Raw genomic sequence first — 19,800 nt, forward strand, 5'->3', positions numbered from 1 at the left:
ACCTGTCCCTATATTTCCCTACCACCTACCTATACTAGTGACAATTTATAATGGCCAATTTACCTATCAACCTGCAAGTCTTTTGGCTTGTGGGAGGAAACCGGAGCACCCGGAGAAAACCCACGCAGACACAGGGAGAACTTGCAAACTCCACACAGGCAGTACCCGGATATTGCTTTATAGTATCTTAAAAGTTTGCATCAACTATTGGAAGATGGGGTCTTGGGTTGTGAAGTGGGTTTGACACTGACCGTTTACCTCTGGGTCTGGCATCAAATTCAGTCCAGACCGAAAGGATGTGTTTGCTCTGTTTCTTAGCTGGAATGATCCTAAATGAAATAAGTTTGGACAGTCAATCCAATTCCTAGTGGGCATAGGTCTACAGCACAGAACTGCCTTAATTTAGCACCAACTTGATAATGTCTCTCAAGTTAGTGTTGGGAAAGAAAACTGTCAGATTGATGCAGTAAAGGATGCTCCTTTGAAGTTGGAACTGAGGCCATGCCTTCGGCTGCCAAGGCCCTAAACTCTGGAATTTCCTCCCGAAACCTGTCAACCTCTCTTTCCTCCATTCAGTTGCTCCTTAGAACCTACTTTTATGATCAAGCTTTTGAGTATCTGCCCTAATATCTCCTTATGTGGCGTAGTGTCAAATTTTGCTTTATAACCCTCCTGGGATGTTTTATTACATTAAGGCTGCTATATAAATACAAGTTGTTGTAGATGTTATTTAGTTCTACTATGCTTGACCTAGAAATGTTTGATGCTGGATACCAAAAATGGACAAATGGACAAAAAAGCAACATTTCTCACCTTGATTAGCACATTTAAAAGAAATAAAATTGAGGATACCATGTCAAAAAATCTCAAATTCTACATGGTGTGAATGAATGAAGACTTCCATTTCAGTCTTTTATTGCAGAAACTATTCAAAAGTGTAATGCTAAAATATTTAGTTTCAGTTTCTCTACAGATCTGGCAGACACATTTTTGTAACAAAGTAACTGCTGTCAGTGTTTAGACCGCTCTGAACTAACTGTGCCCAGGCCAAAAACAAGTACTGGTTCAACTAAAGGTATATATCCAAAATGCCTTTTCTCTTTACAGCTGTTGACGGACCTGTCATGCATTTCCAAACTTTGCAGTTGCCCCTTTTTATTTTGCTGGTTCAACTCTGTTTTATTGCCAATCTAAACTGTGTCAAGCAGAGAGGTTGTAAACATTTCCCAGCAACAGAAAGAGAACATTAGAGTGGGAAGTCACTCCTAGGTATTCTATGTGTTATGCTCACGTGACATGCAGCGATTGAAATACAGAACCAAAATGGAGAAGTTATAAAAATTGACTTTTCCTTTAAAAAGTGGACAATGGAAAAAATGCCCACCGAAGGTCAAAAGACCTGGTCCTGTATATTCAAACTGTCTTACTGTCTGGTAACAACAAAAGGATACATTCCAAGCTAAGAGGTGTCAATTACACCCATCCTGAACCCATAAAGAGACATTTTTGAATTAAAGGGGTTCTTCTAAAACTAAGAAGGTGTGAAGTAGCCACATCCTGGTCCACTGTTGGTCACCACAGGGAAGGAGATCCAAGTCTCTCAACAGAGGCAAAATGTGAGAGATTTTTGACATTAAAAAGTAACCCTCTGGAGAAAGAGAGAGAAAAAGAGAGAGAGAAAGAGAGAGACCGACCCAGAACAAACATTATGAAAGCCTGTTCAGCTGAGAGCTGGGAGAAATCCAGCAAAAGCAAAAAAAAAAAGTGCCTGCTGTGATTTCTACACTTCAACTTGTGTAGCTGAGAACTAAAAGTGATCCCCCGTCTCTAGATTGGAGACTCGGCTGCCAGAGAAATCTATAAAACCCAGGCCTGCAACTTTAAAAAGGGAAATTGACCTCAGAGAAGATGCAACAGGTTTACCGTAAACCCTGAAAACCTACCTCACTTCAAACCACTTACCCCCTTTCCTCTCTATCTATCTCTTCTTGTGTGTGTTTGTGTGTGTGTGCAGTGAATGCGTGTGCAGGTGTATTTGCGACGACTTTGGGGATGAATATTGCTTAATAAATAGTTAATCGTCTATTTTAAACCTACAGGAAAATGTGCCGCTGTCTTGATAGTTGACAAATAAAAAAAGGGGTTAAAACCCTAGTAACAAAAACACTTGCTGTGGTCAGTTGCCAGCTGAACAGTGGGGACCACCCACACCCCTTATCATTTGGCCATAACATATGGCACCCTATCACTGCCAGCTAGAGGGATGCTGGCAGAGGACTGGGAGTAAGCATGCACCTGTCAAAAAAAAAGTACTCTGCCATTAAGACAATGCTGTATTTGCCTTTCTTACCTGCTTGGCTCCAATATGTTATGAACATTCCAAAGGACGCAAGAGTCATCTATGACAAGTATAAATGGCCACACACACTGTCGTTTGACCCCTATCTCTTCTTGGCGGTTTCGTTCCAACTCCAAATTATGGTATGAAAGTTCTTTGATTAAAAAGTGGGCAGCACCTGAAGATGTCAAACAGTTACATAAAGCATTACTCAATTCGTAAATCCATTGCTCTGGACAATTGAAGAAAAAGGATACTTAATAAAATTAACTTTCCTATTGGTTCAAATTTTGATAGCAAGTGAAAAATATATGGTAGCTGTTTACTCCTCTCAAATTAAATTCATAGGGTATGATTGTTGTTACATTACTAAGTCTTCATCCTTTGTTTAAAGTTTATCCTTTACATAAACAAGGATAGGTCCTTTGTTAAAGTAAGGGTTTGGCGGCGGGGGGGGGGAAAGAATTGGACAACATTCCATCAGCAAAAAACTTAGGGATGCTGCTTTGCTGTTTCAGTGGCTCCCAAAGAAGACCATTTTGATCTGGAGCTGGAATAAGCCACTTTTAGAGTGAGATTAAGTCTCCCTCAACTGGTGTTCCAATACAGGTTTGGTCCTGAAACTTTTTACGATGCCCTCCTGGCCTACCAGAAAAACTACTCGAGGGTGTTTGTGCTACTTTTCAGATTTGGCTGGGGAACCTGAAGGCTCACTCTCAGTATTTCCTGTCATCTTATCTTTGGGAAATTTCTGTTTTCCATTACTTTGTTTTCTGGAAAGGTCAAGATAGACTGTATGATTTCTTGAGATTCTGCAGTTAGGAAGATAACAAAGACACACATGATCTATGGAGATGGCCCCAACATGACAACAAAAGATGGTGCTGTTCACAAAATTGATAACCAATTATGAAAAACGAAAGAACTCAAGAAACCTCTTTTTAATGGGAAGTAGCAGAGAGACCTTGCTACTGTAAGTAAAAAAAAGGGGCAATAGGAGTGAACAATGTAGTTTTCACAAGCAAAAAGCTCTCAAAGGAGCACTGCCCCTATCATAGATTCACAGAATTGTTATAGCACAGAAAGAGGCCATTTGGCCCATCAAGTCTCGCTGGCTCTCCGAAAGAGCGATTTACCTAGTGCCACTCCCCTGCCTTCTCCCTGTAGCCCTGCACATTCTTCCTCTTCAGATAACAATCCAATTCCCTCTTGAATGCCTTAGTTGAACTTGCCTCTACCACACTTTCAGGCAGTGCATTCCAGATCCTAACTACTCTCTCTATGAAAAAGTTTTTCCTCATGTCGCCATTGCTTCTTTTGCCAATTACCTTAAATCTGTGCCCTCTTGTTCTCAATCCTTCCATCAATGGGAACAGTTTCTCCCTATCTACTCTGTCCAGACCCCTCATGATTTTGAGCACTTCTAACAAATCTCCTCTCAACCTTCTCTGGACCATCCTGAAGTATATAGAGAATAAACAAACGAGGAACTATTTGAATAATAAGCTGATTGCCAAAACATCTTAAATATTTTCATGTTTAGGTATCTTGTATTACACGTGTTAACAGTGCATTACAAAATTCTTCATTTTCATGGGAAATTTTCAAGGTGCCGATCATGAGTGAAAAAATGCCCAAAATCACTCACTAAGTATTTGACTAATTTGATTGCTGAAGTCCAACATAAGTAATGGAAATATAAAAGAACAGCAATGAAATTGCTTGGAAACAGACATTTGCAAAACTACTCCCCTGAACCACTGCTTTGACCACTTACTAATTTAAATATAGTGTCACAACAACTTGATGAAAAAAACTTGTGTGCACTGCTTTAATGAAAATTAATTCATCTCGAGTTATGCAGCCTGTTGTCATTCAATAATTTTATATAACACCTACTACTCACTACAGTATAACCAGAAAACATAAGACAATGTTTACTTACCCACCCCTGCATCATTGAACATGCTGGGTAATACCAACATAATGTGGTTGGGCCAGTATTTTCGATAGAGAGGCATTTCAAGTTCTTTAACCACAAGGATGTGAAGGTGGTTTGCACCCTCCATGGCATGATAGAAGTTCAGAAGGCCATGCTCGTGTCGCCCTGTAGTAGGTGTAAAGATAGGACTCTTCACTGATTTTGGATTCTGCCAAAACAAATTAAGGAAAACATTGCTAAATAAATATAATTGTATCAAATTTGAGGTCTGTCTTTTTTTTTGAGAACATTACAGCGCAGTACAGGCCCTTCGGCCCTCGATGTTGCGCCGACCTGTGAAACCATCTGACCTACACTATTCCATTTTCATCCATATGTCTATCCAATGACCACTTAAATGCCCTTAAAGTTGGCGAGTCTACTAATGTTGCAGGGAGGGCGTTCCACGCCCCTACTACTCTCTGCGTAAAGAAACTACCTCTGACATCTGTCCTATATCTTTCACCCCTCAACTTAAAGCTATGTCCCCTCGTGTTTGCCATCATCATCCGAGGAAAAAGACTCTCACTATCCACCCTATCTAACCCTCTGATTATCTTGTATGTCTCTATTAAGTCACCTCTCCTCCTCCTTCTCTCCAACGAAAACAACCCCAAGTCTCTCAGCCTTTCCTTGCAAGACCTTCCCTCCATACCAGGCAACATCCTAGTAAATCTCCTCTGCACCCTTTCCAAAGCTTCCACATCCTTCCTATAATGCGGTGACCAGAACTGCACGCAATACTCAAGGTGCGGCCTCACCAGAGTTTTGTACAGCTGCAGCATGACCTCGTGGCTCCGAAACTCGATCCCCCTACTAATAAAAGCTAACACACCATATGCCTTCTTAACAGCCCTATTAACCTGGGTAGCAACTTTCAGGGATTTATGTACCTGGACACCAAGATCTCTCTGCTCATCTACACTACCAAGAATCTTCCCATTAGCCCAGTACTCTGCATTGCTGTTACTCCTTCCAAAGTGAATCACCTCACACTTCTCCGCATTAAACTCCATTTGCCATCTCTCAGCCCAGCTCTGCAGCCTATCTATGTCCCTCTGTACCCTACAACACCCTTCGACACTATCCACAACTCCACCGACCTTCGTGTCATCCGCAAATTTACTAACCCACCCTTCTACACCCTCATCCAGGTCATTTATAAAAATGACAAACAGCAGTGGCCCCAAAACAGAACCTTGCGGTACACCACTAGTAACTAAACTCCAGGATGAACTTATAACAAGTACAACGGAAGAGCTTATGGATTACATAAATTTCCCAACATTATACATTTGAAATTGGCAAGTTGCTCATATTTATTCAGGCAATTTATAGAAAAAATAGTGACTTTTCTGGTACACCGACACTCCATATTCTTTGGCCCCGATATTCAGGGAGGCAGGGAGGGAGCTGTTTTGTGTTCAGGAAACCCAAAGGAATAGGTTTCCCTCAGGTATTGCCAAATTTAACGGCAGGATTGGATTAACATATTTTGTCATTGTTTCTTGGATACAGCCAGCCATTGATAGGCTGACTGGTTGCTAACCAGGTAGGCCTCTGCACCAGGCTGCAGCCGAGGAAATGAGAAGGGCGGGGGAAGAGGTGGGAGGGAAAGGAATTGAAGGCTGGATTGGGGGAGATCAGAGGCTAGGTCAGGGAGACTGAAGGCCCATTTGGGGGGCGAGCAGAAGACAGGCTGGAGGGATTAGAAGTCAGTGTCGGGGAGATTGGAGGCCGAAGTCGGGTGAGATCGGAGGCCAGGTCAGGGAGATCGGAGGCAGGTTGTGGGTTGGCCAGAGGCCAGTGTCGGGGGGAGATCGGAGGCCAGTGTCGGGGGGAGATCGGAGGCCAGTCATAGAGTCATAGAGTTATACAGCACAGAAACAGGCCCTTCAGCCCATTTTTTCTGTGCCGGCCATCAAGCACCTAACTATTCTAATCCCATTTTCCAGCACTTGGCCCGTAGTCTTGTATGCCATGGCGTTTCAAGTGCTCATCTAAATACTTGTGTTGTGAGGGTTCCTGCCTCTACCACCTCTTCAGGCAGTGTGTTCCAGAATCCAACCACCCTCTGGGTGAAAAATGTTTTCCTCAAAACCCCTCTAAACCCCCTGCCCCTTACCTTAAATCTATGGCCCCTATTGACACCTCGGCTAAGGGAAAATGTTTCTTCCTATCTAACCTATCAATGCCCCTCATAATTTTGTATACCTTAATCATGTCCACCATCAGCCTTCTCTGCTCTAAGGAAAACAACCCTAGCCTTTTCAGTCTCTCTTCATTGCTGAAATGCTCCAGCCCTGGTGAATCTCCTCTGCACCCTCTCCAGTGCAATCACATCCTTCCTATAGCGTGGTGCCCAGAACTGAACACAGTACCCCAGCTGTGGCCTAACCAGCATTTTATACAGCTCCATCATAACTTCCATGCTCTTATATTCTATGCCTTGGCTAATAAAGGCAAGTATCTCATATGCCTTCCTAACCACCTTATCTACCTGTGCTGCTGCCTTCAGTGATCTATGGACAAGTATACCAAGGTCCCTCTGTACTTCCTAGGGTCCTGCCATCCATTGTATATTCCCTTGACTTGTTAGTCCTCCCAAAATGCATCACCTCACACTTCTCAGAATTAAATTCCATTTGCCACAGCTCCGTCCATCTTACCAGCCCATCTATATCGTCCTGTAATCTAAGGCTTTCCTCCTCACTATTTACGAGTGTCGGGGCAAGATTGGAGGCCAGAGTTGGGGAGAGGATCGGAGGCCAGTGATGGGGAGAGGATCGGAGGCCAGTGATGGGGAGAGGATCGCAGGCCAGTGATGGGGAGCGGATCGGAGGCCAGTGATGGGGAGAGGATCGGAGGCCAGTGATGGGGAGAGGATCGGAGGCCAGCGTTGGGGAGAGGATCGGAGGCCAGTGTCAGGGAAAGATTGGAGGCTGGTGTCGGGGAGACTGGAAGCTGGTGTTCAGGGTGGCGAGAGATCAGGTCATGGGGGATTGGAATGGGGAATGGTTGGAGGGATATTGGTGGCCACAGCCAGGGTGCACAGAGGAGGGAGGGATTGATCCTGAGGGGTTGAGATGGTCATGTTCGGGGGGACATTGTGGCTTAGATGAAGATTGGATTGCGTGGGGTAGGGCTGGGGGTCCAATCACAAGTGGGTGTAGTCCAAACACTGGAGGGAGGGGTCTGTGAGAAGCAGGTTTGCTTAGTTGGCTGGGGGGGAAACACCCCTGCTCCACCTGACCCACAAGAAATGCTGTAAAAGCACCTACTTGAAGGATCCAGCAGTCCTCGTCTCCCTTTAGCTGCCAGGTTTCCTGAGGCCCAAGAAACGCAACATGCCAGGGTTAAATCATAAAATGAAGAATGATACTGAGGCACACTGCCATATTAGAATATTTAAATACCCGCCTCCTGTGAGTGGGTTGGTCTCCCAATCCCCGTCCAACCTTTGTTGGTGCAAGGTGGGTTGGGTTCGGGTTTGAGAATTTTAAACTTTTTACAGCCTACTTGACCCAAACCTGACTCCTCTTGGGAGTTAAAATTCTCATCTTTTTCTCAAGCCCAATGCAAAGATTTCACATTCCAGCCCACACCACCCAAGAACCGCAATGTGACCTTATACCAAATCTGAGAGAGTTAGCTGCAGTCTGAGCAAGGTACTGATGAGGTATACCCTGGAAAGACCAAGATAAGCTCCTGATGCTGCCTGCTTACCCTGACATCACTGCTGCCAGTTTTGGGTGGGAAATTGATACATTATCCCAATGAGGCCCAGGAGGTAAAACGGCCTCATGCTGAGCTCTTTGAAGGTGTTTGCCTCCTACCTCATATCCCCATCTGCCCCTAACAAGATAAAATCGACCCCTATGAATCAGATTTATTAAAAAGACAAATTAAGCAGAAGCAAACATAAATACAACAGATTTCATTTCATTACTGAATTTAACATACAGTCCCAGTTTCAAAATAAAAAATAAAATTATCTGTAATAATAGACCTTTACTCTAAACCAATGTCAGTGGCACAACGTTAGTTTCCACATATACGTTGACGACACCTGCTCCACCTCACCACTGCCTCTCGCGGCCTCGCCACTGTCTCTAAATTGACAGACTGCTTGTCTGACATCAGTTCTGGATGAGCCAAAACTTCCTCCAATTAAATATTGAGAAGACTAAAACCATTGGCTGTAATTTTACATCACCGCTGACCCCCCCCCCCACCATCCGCACCCCTCGGGAGCAGGCTGGAGGGGGGTTGGGGAGTAAAATTGAGTGGGAAGCAGGGGGTGCTATTCCTGTTGCCTACCCGCCCCAACTGCAAGTGACAGGGAGGGGGCAAATGGCCCTTATGTGGCCAATTAATTGCTACTTAAGGGCCTCCTTGCACTGCCAATGGTATATTATTAGCGGCAGACAGGCACTTCGCCACCTGGAGCAGCTGCCCAGTTAAAGCCAGCGGCCTCCTTGCGGGCTTGGGGGTGGGGGCGGTGGGGGTGCACCCTCCTGTGGACACCCCCCATGCCACAAACCGCCCATACTGCAACACCTCCCTCAGCCCTCTCGATTGACCCCCTACCCTACTCGCTGGGTCCCAGCCGATTGTCCCCGGTGAAGCCCCACACACTTACTTCTATTCCGGGGCCTCTTCCATCTTGCCAATCCTGGCGGAATGTAGTCTCAGCAGTAGCCACTGCTCCCGATGGCGCTGCTGGGACTGAGGAGCTGCCAGCCTGCTGATTCGCTGGCAGCTCTTGACAGCAGGACTTTCTGCCTCAGAGAGGTGGAAGGCCCAACCTCATCCATACGAGCATGCGAATGAGTTAGGAGCAGAAGTAGGCCATTTGGCTCGTCGAGCCTGCTCCGCCATTCAATAAGATCATGGCTGATTTGTTTCTGTCTCAAATTCCACACTCCCATCTATCCCCATCCAATTAAGAGCCGGGGCCACACAAAAACGCTGCAACAACACTCAAGAAGCTCGACACCATCCAGGACAAAGCAGCCCGCTTGATTGGCACCTCATCTACAAACATTCACTCCCTTCACCACCGACACACAGTGGCAGCAGTGTGTGCCATCTACAAGATGCACTGCAGCAAAGCACCAAGGCTCCTTAGACAGCAGCTTCCAAACCCGCGGCCTCTACCAACTAGAAGGACAAGGGCAGCAAATGCACGCGAACACCAGCACCTGCAAGTTCCCCTCCAAGTCGCACAGCATCCTGACTTGGAACCTTATCGCCGTTCCTTCACTGTGGCTGGGTCAAAATCCTGGAACTCCTTTCCTAACAGCACTGTTGGTGTACCTACCCCACATGGACTGCAGTGGTTCAAGAAGGCAGCTCACCACCACCTTCTCAAGGGCAATTAGGGATGGGCAATAAATGCTGGCCTGGCCAGCGACGCACACATCCCATGAATGAATAACAAAAAAGTTTTGTGCAATCCCATCATTCTACAAGTGGATTCACTCAGTTTCTGTCATTTAAATGAAATAAGCAACTTTTGAAAAGTGAAAATTGAATTTTAGAGTCACATTGTGATTATCCAGTTTTCTGTAATTTCTGCAAAAATCAGAAGTCGCAAAATTGACTGAAGGAAAATGATGTCCAGCCACCATTTTAAGCGGCACATGTTAAAATCTACAATCTATCTTTTTTTTAAACCAACATGGTAAAGTATCCTAATCGTTCTAAATACTTAAAGATATTCAATGTGCCGTAGTTATCAAAAAAGATAAGGCTTGATAAATCCTAGTAATGTGACAAGTTAAAACCTACAGTGTAAGTTTAATCCTGTATAAGGCTAATTGGTAAGGCTTAATTTAGAGTACTGTACAATTTTCATGCTCCCTAACTTCGAAAGGACATTGATGCATTGAAAGGAATTCAAAGTAGAATGACAGAAATGGTTCTGCAACTTAAGCACTAACTTCTAAATTTACATAACTGAGATGGTCCTAATGGAAGAAAACATGGCAAGGGAATATGGTCTAGTTATTTAAAATGATGAGAGATAGCTAATATAAAAAGGAAAGGGGAAATATCATCTTAATCTTACTTTTGGGTTATATTTGTCCTAAATGTTGGTCAAACTCACTCAAAAGTACAAATTGCTATTTCTTTTAACTTTAGGTGTTAGTCTTGGCTCAGTGGTGGCACACTCACCTCTAATTCAGAAGTTGTGGTTTCAAGCTCCATTCCAGAGACTTGAGGACATAATCCAGGTTGATACTTTGGTGCAGTACTGAGGGAGTGCTGCACTGTCAGAGGTGCCATCTTTTGTATGGGCGTTAAACCGAGGCCTCGTCTTCCCTCCCAGGTGGACGTAAAAGCTACCATGGCACTATTCGAAGAAGAGGAGGGGAGTTCTGGCCAATATTTATCCCTCAATTGACATCACGAAAATAGATTATCTGGTCATTATCACATTGCTGTATGTGGGACATGACTGTGTGTAAATTATCTGCTGTATTTCCCTACATTGTAACAGTGACTACTCTTCAAAAGTACTTAGTTAGCTGAAAAGCACTTTGGGACGTTCTGAAGTAATGAAAGGTGCTATATACATGAAAGTCCTTTCCTTTATAACAGTATTTTTTTTTTAACCTTCATCAGGGCGGCACAGTGGCGCAGTGGTTAGCACCGCAGCCTCACAGCTCCAGCGACCCGGGTTCAATTCTGGGTACTGCCTGTGTGGAGTTTGCAAGTTCTCCCTGTGTCTGCGTGGGTTTCCTCCGGGTGCTCCGGTTTCCTCCCACATCCCAAAGACTTGCAGGTTGCTAGGTTAATTTGCCATTATAAATTGCCCCTAGTATAGGTAGGTGGTAGGGAAATATAGGGACAGGTAGGGATGTGGTAGGAATGTAGGATTAGTATAGATGGGTGGTTGATGGTCAGCACAGACTCGGTGGGACGAAGGGCCTGTTTCAGTGCTGTATCTCTAAAAACTAAAACTAAAATAACATTAGATGCGAATAAAGTTTTTAAGGAGCTCCTACCTTATCTGTGACAAGTGGCAGACGCATACTTTCCAGATGTTTACCCTGCTGGCTGAAGACAAAATTCTGCTCCTTTGACTTGGGGATAATAAAATGAAGCTGCACTTCCTCTCCCAACATGGAGGAGGAAAACGTAAATGCATGTAATGTAGAATCAGACACCTGAAACATAATAAGATCATGGATTCAATCTCTCCAGTGAAACTTTGTATTTAGATTTATGCAGTGGTAATCCTTGATATCAGTACTGTTAAATCTTATACAACACACTATATGCCACCTGAACTGAATAATATGAAGTGAGCTATGACTTAATTTTAGAAAATGATGAGAAAGGAGCATTAGAATTTAAAAGAATTAAAAAAAACACAGAAGTAAGTAGTGCAGGTAAAAGTAAGAGAAGGTGTATAGGTATAAAAGCGAGCAGTGTATTAAATGATTAACTAAAGGCACAGTGAGGGACAAGTGCATGTACATCATGACCCCATGGACATAGTAAATTAATATTGTAGCATAAACCTTACAATGGATTGTTTGAGAAAATTCAACAGGAATAGACAAAGAATCAAGCAAGATTGGTCATCTGTAACCTTAGGGGTCATGGATCTGACCTTATGGAGGATCTTTTTAGCTGGTGAGAAAGGTGGAAACAGGAAGTTCTGGTGGTCTATAAAACATCTTACATGCAATAGTACTATCAGGTTAGCAACCCTGTCGCTATGAAGTTCAGATTCACAGAGAGATCCAAATGGAACTAGGTTCACTAGGGAGGCCGAGACACCAAAATAGTTTTCACATTGCTAGTCACTATAGCCTGATATGGGTTTCACTCAATAAAAGATGGTGGGTGACAGGTGGGCAGCTGTCATTTTCCTATTTGTCTGGCAACCCGCGGTGACTGCCTAATGGAGAACTGTGGTGGTGGTGTAACTGTCTGAAAGCCAAATTTATGTTAGTTCTTATCCAGGATCCATAGCACACTTTATAATTCCTTTACAACGTTACATTTATCTATGCTAAGATGATGCTTTTATAAATCACAGAAATTATAGGCCAAGTTTATGACAGGGGAGATGCTGAACGAAGGCTAAGGATTTCACCCATAAAGAGGGTTGAATAGTGAGGTAACCTTGGTTACTCTTGCACGTTACTTAAAAGATGGTTACACAGTGGCATTGGTAAAGCTCTGTGAACAGCTGGTCAAGCCTAACAATAGGGAATAAGGACTACTCAGTGTGTTCAGTGACTTAAAAGAGGGAAGCAAATATACATATTTTACTTACATTAAATAGAATGAGGAAAATAACATTGTGATACAATGCCGCTGGAGAAAAAAAAATTAATAAGCATGCAGAAAACTGGTTTAAAGAAACTAAAATACCCATATCCAGTTCTGACCTGTGTGGCAGGATTGAAGTCTATGTAATGATGGCAGTGCTCACAATGATGGAATGTGTTATATGCAGCATACTTGGTTAGCATAATAGAGACAGTTTCTCGTTTTGCTGATCCTTCAGTCAGGTTGCGATCTTTACCACTTTCTAGAAAATATGGAACCTCTCATCATCAGCTACAACATACAAAAACTACATAAAATTCACAAATATGTTGAAATGTGACAGCAAATAACTTGTAGATATTTAAGTACCTTGATGGGAAAATATAGCATCACCATTTGTATTAAACTGAACTTCAATGTTGATGAACCATTAGGTACAATTGAGATGAAATTCCTCTGTGCACCATTTTAACAAAGCTGTTAATCTATTTATTTTACATGAGTTAAAGACTTTGTTAAAATACCAAACAGACATTTCATTCGAATAAAAACAGAAAGTGCTGGAAATACTCAGCAGGTCTGGCAGCATCTGTGGAGAGAGAAGCAGAGTTAATGTTTCAGGTCAGTGACCTTTCATCAGAACTGGCAAAGGTTAGAAATGTAAGAGCTTTTATGCAAATAAAGCGGGGGTGGGGGGAAGGAGAACATAAGGGAAGGTGTTTATAGGACAGAGGGTTGGAGAGATTAACTGACAAGGAGATCATAAGGCAAAGGCATAGAGTATGCTAATGGTGTGGTAAAATGAGCGGAGAGCCGAGTTCCGAGACCCGAAGCAGTAGTGGCGGCGGTGAGAGAAACCGGGGTATAATAGGAGCGGAGTCGAGGCCCGAGGCCAGAAGCGGCGGCGGCGGTGAGAGAAGCTGGGATATAAAAGGAGCGGAGAGCCGAGGCCCGAGGCCAGAAGCGGTGGCGGCGGCGGTGAAAGAAACCGGGTTATAAAAGGAATGGAGAGCCGAGGCCCAAGGCCAGAAGCAGTGGCGGCGGCGGTGAGAGAAGCTGGGATATAATAGGAGCGGAGAGTCGAGGTCCGAGACCCGAAGCAGTGGTGGCGGCGGTGAGAGAAGCTGGGATATAATAGGAGCGGAGAGTCGAGGCCCGAGGCCAGAAGCGGTGGCAGCAGTGAGAGAAGCTGGGATATAATAGGAGCGGAGAGTCGAGGCCCGAGGCCAGAAGCAGTGGTGGCGGTGGTGAGAGAATCTGGGATATAATAGGAGCGGAGAGTCGAGGCCCGAGGCCAGAAGCAGTGGCGGCGGTGGTGAGAGAAGCTGGGATATAAAAGCAGTGGAGAGCTGAGGCCCGAGGCCAGAAGCAGTGGTGGCGGTGGTGAGAGAATCTGGGATATAATAGGAGCGGAGAGTCGAGGCCCGAGGCCAGAAGCAGTGGTGGCGGTGGTGAGAGAATCTGGGATATAATAGGAGCGGAGAGTTGAGGCCCGAGGCCAGAAGCAGTGGCGGCGGTGGTGAGAGAAGCTGGGATATAAAAGCAGTGGAGAGCTGAGGCCCGAGGCCAGAAGCAGTGGTGGCGGTGGTGAGAGAATCTGGGATATAATAGGAGCGGAGAGTCGAGGCCCGAGGCCAGAAGCAGTGGCGGCGGTGGTGAGAGAAGCTGGGATATAAAAGCAGTGGAGAGCTGAGGCCCGAGGCCAGAAGCAGTGGTGGCGGCAGTGAGAGAAGCTGGGATATAATAGGAGCGGAGAGCCGAGGCCCGAGATCAGAAGCGGTGGCGGCAGTGAGAGAAGCTGGGATATAATAGGAGCGGAGAGTCGAGGCCCGAGGCCAGAAGCAGTGGTGGCGGTGGTGAGAGAATCTGGGATATAATAGGAGCGGAGAGTCGAGGCCCGAGGCCAGAAGCAGTGGCGGCGGTGGTGAGAGAAGCTGGGATATAATAGGAGCGGAGAGCCAAGGCCCGAGATCAGAAGCAGTGGCGGTGACGGTGAGAGAAGCCGGGTTATAAAAGCAGTGGAGAGCTGAGGCCCGAGGCCAGAAGCAGTGGCGGCGGCGGTGAGAGAAGCTGGGATATAAAAGGAGCGGAGAGTCGAGACCCGAGGCCAGAAGCAGTGGCGCCGGTGGTGAGAGCGCTCTGTTCTGTTCAGTGGACCTGCTTGACCAGCGCAAATCGAAGTGTGCCATCACAGGGGAGCTGGTAAGTGATTGGTGAGTATTTCTTCCATGTCTCTTTTTAGTTTTTTTATTTTTGATTTGGCCAAGTGATTTAAATCAGGAGACGTCATTACAGGTTAAGAGTACACTTAAATAAATATTTTTTAAATACTGAGATCTTACAGTGACATCATGGGAAATCTGCAAGGTGTTTGGTTGGATAAGTAACAACTGTTAGTCAATTTAAATAGCTTAAAACAAATAAGGGGAAAGTTTTTGTTTGAAAAAAGGCCTCAAGTGATAAAGAGTACTACTAGTGTGCTTTTTTTTTAAATTAGAGTAATTTAGATTGTAGTGGGTAGTGTTTGCACAGCGCCTGGCTGTTCTTTGTGCAGCGCTTCTGGCTACTTTAAGTGCTACAGATGTTAACTCGCTGGGGGCTTTCTTGTAGTTCAGCAGTGCAATGCGCTTAGCGGCTATGACAGGTTCCAGCTCTTCAAAGTGAAATTGAAACCAGTCTTCATTCTGCTTCTCACATTTGCCAAAGGTGGTCATTGCTGAGTCATAGATGGCGTCTCCAATGTGGGCGCACTTGATCTCTGCATCTCCTGCAGGAGTGTTTTGAAGGGTTTTTCCAAGAAATTTAGAAACTTATGTAACAACTGTGGATAAGAAATTCTGTTAGTGTTGATGCGCAGGCGACCCTTCTGCTTGGAGTGATGTAGCTTCTTTGGTTTGAGTCTAACTTTGCTGCACACCAGGGACTGGTCGGTGTCGCGGTCCGCACTGTGGAAGCTGCATGTAATTTGAACATTGTTTATCGAGGCTCGCCTTGTGATGATGAGGTCCAGCTGGTGCCAACGACGTGATCTTGGGTGTCTCCATGAAACCTGGTAACAGGGTTTAGTATGAAAGAAGTAGTTGGGGATGCAGAGGTTGTGATAGGTACACAGCTCCGTCAGTCTCTGACCATTCTCATTCATCCTTCCAATGCCATAGCGCCCAAGGCAGGAAGGCCATGAGTCATGGTCGGCCCCAACCCTGGCGTTAAAGTCCCCCAGCAGGAACAGATGTTCAGTATTAGGAATGCTACTAATGATATAATGGAGTTCCTTATAGAATTGATCTTTAACTTCAGGTGGGGAGCAGAGTGTTGGAGCATAGATGCTGAGTAGGTGTACTGGACCAGAGGCAGTGAGCAGTCGGATGGACAGTATGCGTTACGAACCATTTGAGGGTGGCTCTATCATGCTGAGCAAAGAGTTTCTGATGGCCAAGCCCACTCCATGCTGTCTTGGTTCTTCAGGATCCCTACCCTGCCAGTAGAAGGTGTAGTCTTGCTCTCTTAGAGATCCGCTCGCAGGGAGGCATGTCTCCTGTAGTGCTGCAATGTCCACACTGAGTCTACTGAGCTCGTTGTTAATGATGGCGGTCTTCCAAGAGTCGTTGATTTGCTTCAGGTCTTCCGACAGGCCAGGGCACATAGTTCTGACATTGCAGCTTGCAAAACGAAGACTGGTACCTTCTTTCCTTTTTTTGTCGTGCTGTTTGGTACGGTGTTACAGTCCACTTGTCGGAGAATGACCCTGCGCTCCAAGCACTGGGGAAGGGTGTGCGGGAAGAAGGGAAAGTGGGGGATGCGAGGAGGGAGTGGAGAAGGGGTGGGGAAAGGAGGTGTGAGGAGGAAGTGGGGGAAAGGGGGTGTGAGGGGGAAGTGGGTGTGAGGGGTTGCGAGGGCGTGCGGGGTGCGAAGGGGGTGCGGGGTGTAAAGGGGGGAAGGGGGTGCGAAGGGGGGTAGGGGGTGCAAAGGGGGGAAGGGGGTGCGGGGGGGAAGGGGGTGCGGAGTGGTGCGAGGGGGAGGGAGAAGGGAAGCGGGGGGAAGGGGGTGCGGAGTCGTGCGAGGGGGAGGGAGAAGGGGGTGCGAGGGGGAAAGGGGGTGTGGGGAAAGGGGGAAGGGGGTGCGAGGGGGAGGAAGGGGGTGCGAAGGGGGGAAGGGGTGCGAGGGGGGGAAAGGGGTGCGAGGGGGGGAAAGGGGTGCGAGGGGGGGAAAGGGGTGCGAGGGGGGGAAAGGGGTGCGAGGGGGGGAAAAGGGGTGCGAGGGGGGGAAAAGGGGTGCGAGGGGGGGAAAAGGGGTGCGAGGGGGGGAAAGGGGGTGCGAGGGGGGGTGAAAGGGGGTGCGAGGGGGGGGGAAAGGGGGTGCGAGGGGGGGGGAAGGGGGTGCTGCACAAAGAACAGCCAGTCTCTGTGCAAATGACTACTGGCAACACCTATGCTGTCGTATTCAGCTGGCCTCCAACACCGGAAACATCAGAGGAATGTATTAAGTGAGTTTTTGGGCCAACCATCAAGAAGATCGCCCCCCTCAAATCTAAATCAGAGGACACGCTCACTGACCAATGCAAGCAAATGGACCGCTGGGTGGAGCACTATCTAGAACTGTACTCCAGGGAAAATGTTGTCACTGATACTGCCCTCAACGCAGCCCAGTCTCTGCCAGTCATGGAAGAGCTGGACGAACAGCCAACAAAATTGGAACTCAGTGATGCCATTGATTCTCTAGCCAGTGGAAAAGCCCCTGGAAAGGATGGCATTACCCCTGAAATAATCAAGAGTGCCAAGTCTGCTGTACTCAGCACTCCATGAACTGCTTTGCCTGTGGTGGGATGAGGGAGCAGTACCACAGGACATGCATGATGCCAATATCATCATAAGAACAAGGGTAAATTAAAACCAAAATACTGTGGATGCTGGAAATCTGAAATAAAAACAAGTAATGCTGGAAATACTCAGAAAGCACTAATTTCAGCACTAATGCTCTAATTTCAGAGTATGACGGGCCCCCCGTTTTACGTTTATTTTTAGCTATTTTTTTCTTTTTCCTTTTTTAAAATATTTTTCTGTGTTTATTTTATTTTATCTTAGTTTGTTCAGTTTGCTTACCCACTGTTTTTTTCCTGTTTGTACTTGCGGCTGTTCAATTTTCAGTCCGTTAACACCCTTTCTGTACTAATCCTTTGTCTTTCAACACACCATTAACATATCTTTGCTCCATGACCTTCTGGTCAGCTATTCTGTGACCTTGTCCTACCTACAGAGGTGAGCTGGCAAGATGGATAGAGAACTGGCTCAGTCACACAAGACAGAGGGTATCAGTGGATGGGTGTTTTTCTGAATGGAGGGATGTGACTAGTGGTGTTCCGCAGGGATCAGTGCTGGGACCTTTGCTCTTTGTAGTATATATAAATGATTTGGAGCAAAATGTAGCTGGTCTGATTAGTAACTTTGCAGACGACACAAAGGTTGGTGGAGTTGCGGATAATGATGAGGATTGTCAGAGGATACAGCAGCATATAGGTCGGTTGGAGACTTGGGTGGAGAAATGGCAGATGGCGTTTAATCCGGACAAATGTGAGGTAATGCATTTTGGAAGGTCTAATGCAGGTGGGAGGTATACAGTAAATGGCAGAACCCTTAGGAGTATTGACAGGCAGAGATCTGGGCGTACATGTCCACAGGTCACTGAAAGTGGCAACGCAGGTGGATAAGGTAGTCAAGAAGGCATACGGCATGCTTGCCTTCATCGGTCGGGGCATAGAGTATAAAAATTAGCAAGTCATGTTGCAGCTGTACAGAACCTTAGTTAGGCCACACTTAGAATATTGCGTGCAATTCTGGTCGCCACACTACCAGAAGGACGTGGAGGCTTTGGAGAGGGTACAGAAGAGGTTTACCAGGATGTTGCCTGGTCTGGAGGGCATTAGCTATGAGGAGAGGTTGGAAAAACTCGGATTGTTTTCACTGGAACGACGGAGGTGGAGGGGTGACATGATAGAGGTTTACAAAGTTATGAGCGGCATGAACAGAGTGGATAGTTAGAAGCGTTTTCCCAGGGTGGAAGAGTCAGTTACTAGGGGACATAGGTTTAAGGTGCGAGGGGCAAAGTTTAGAGGGCATGTGCGAGGCAAGTTTTTTACACAGAGGGTGGCGAGTGCCTGGAACGTGCTGCCAGGGGAGGTGGTGGAAGCAGATATGATAGCGACGTTTAAGAGACATCTTGACAAATATATGAATAGGAAGGGAATAGAGGGATATGGGCCCCGGAAGTGCAGAAGGTGTTAGTTTAGGCAGGCATCAAGATCGGCGCAGGCTTGGAGGGCTGAATGGCCTGCTCCTGTGCTGTACTGTTCTTTGTTCTACGACCTCCCCTTTGTTATCTCTTGCCCCACCCCACTTTACTTGCTTATAACCTTTTACATTTCTAATATTTGCCAGTTCTGAAGAAGGGTCACTGTGCTGAAATGTTAACTCTGCTTCTCTCTCCACAGATGCTGCCAGACCTGCTGAGTATTTCCAGCATTTCTAGTTTTTATATAAGAACAAAGGTGACCGCCGTGACTGCAACAACTACCGTGGAATCTCCCTGCTCAGTATAGTGGGGAAAGTCTTCGCTCGAGTCATTTTAAACAGACTCCAGAAGCTGGCTGAGCGTGTCTACCCTGAGGCACAGTGAGGCTTTCGAGCAGAGAGATCCACCATTGACACGCTGTTCTCCCTTCGCCAGCTACAGGAGAAATGCCGCGAACAACAGATGCCCCTCTACATTGTTTTCATTGATCTCACCAAAGCCTTTGACCTCGTCAGCAGACGTGGTCTCTTCAGACTACTAGCAAAGATCGGATGTTCACTAAAGCTACTAAGTATCATCACCTCATTCCATGACAATATGAAAGGCACAATTCAACATGGTGGCTCCTCCTCAGAGCCCTTTCCTATCCTGAGTGGCGTGAAACGGGGCTGTGTTCTCGCACCTACACTGTTTGGGATCTTCTTCTCACTGCTGCTCTCACATGCGTTCAAGTCTTCAGAAGAAGGAATTTTCCTCCACGCAAGATCAGATGGCAGGTTGTTCAACCTTGCCCGTCTAAGAGCGAAGACCAAAGTACGGAAAGTCCTCATCAGGGAACTCCTTTTTGCTGACGATGCTGCATTAACATCTCACACTGAAGAGTGTCTGCAGAGTCTCATCGACA

At 46.0% G+C, this 19,800-nt stretch overlaps 1 protein-coding gene across 4 annotated transcripts in view; it reads right to left on the reverse strand.

Annotated features, from left to right (window-relative positions):
- greb1l (GREB1 like retinoic acid receptor coactivator) overlaps positions 1–19,800 on the reverse strand; it is a 405,959-nt gene that overhangs the window by 25,752 nt on the left and 360,407 nt on the right. For all 4 annotated transcript variants that reach the window (XM_068031722.1, XM_068031724.1, XM_068031723.1 and 1 more), the window contains 4 exons: positions 12,731–12,873; positions 11,333–11,494; positions 4,284–4,488; positions 2,351–2,516 (listed from right to left, as the gene is read on the reverse strand). In XM_068031722.1, the coding sequence (XP_067887823.1) occupies positions 2,351–2,516; positions 4,284–4,488; positions 11,333–11,494; positions 12,731–12,873 (676 nt within the window). The remainder of the gene's footprint in view (positions 1–2,350; positions 2,517–4,283; positions 4,489–11,332; positions 11,495–12,730; positions 12,874–19,800) is intronic.

This window comes from Heterodontus francisci, chromosome 5 (assembly GCF_036365525.1).
Source record: "Heterodontus francisci isolate sHetFra1 chromosome 5, sHetFra1.hap1, whole genome shotgun sequence".
In the NCBI taxonomy this organism is placed as follows: domain Eukaryota; kingdom Metazoa; phylum Chordata; class Chondrichthyes; order Heterodontiformes; family Heterodontidae; genus Heterodontus; species Heterodontus francisci.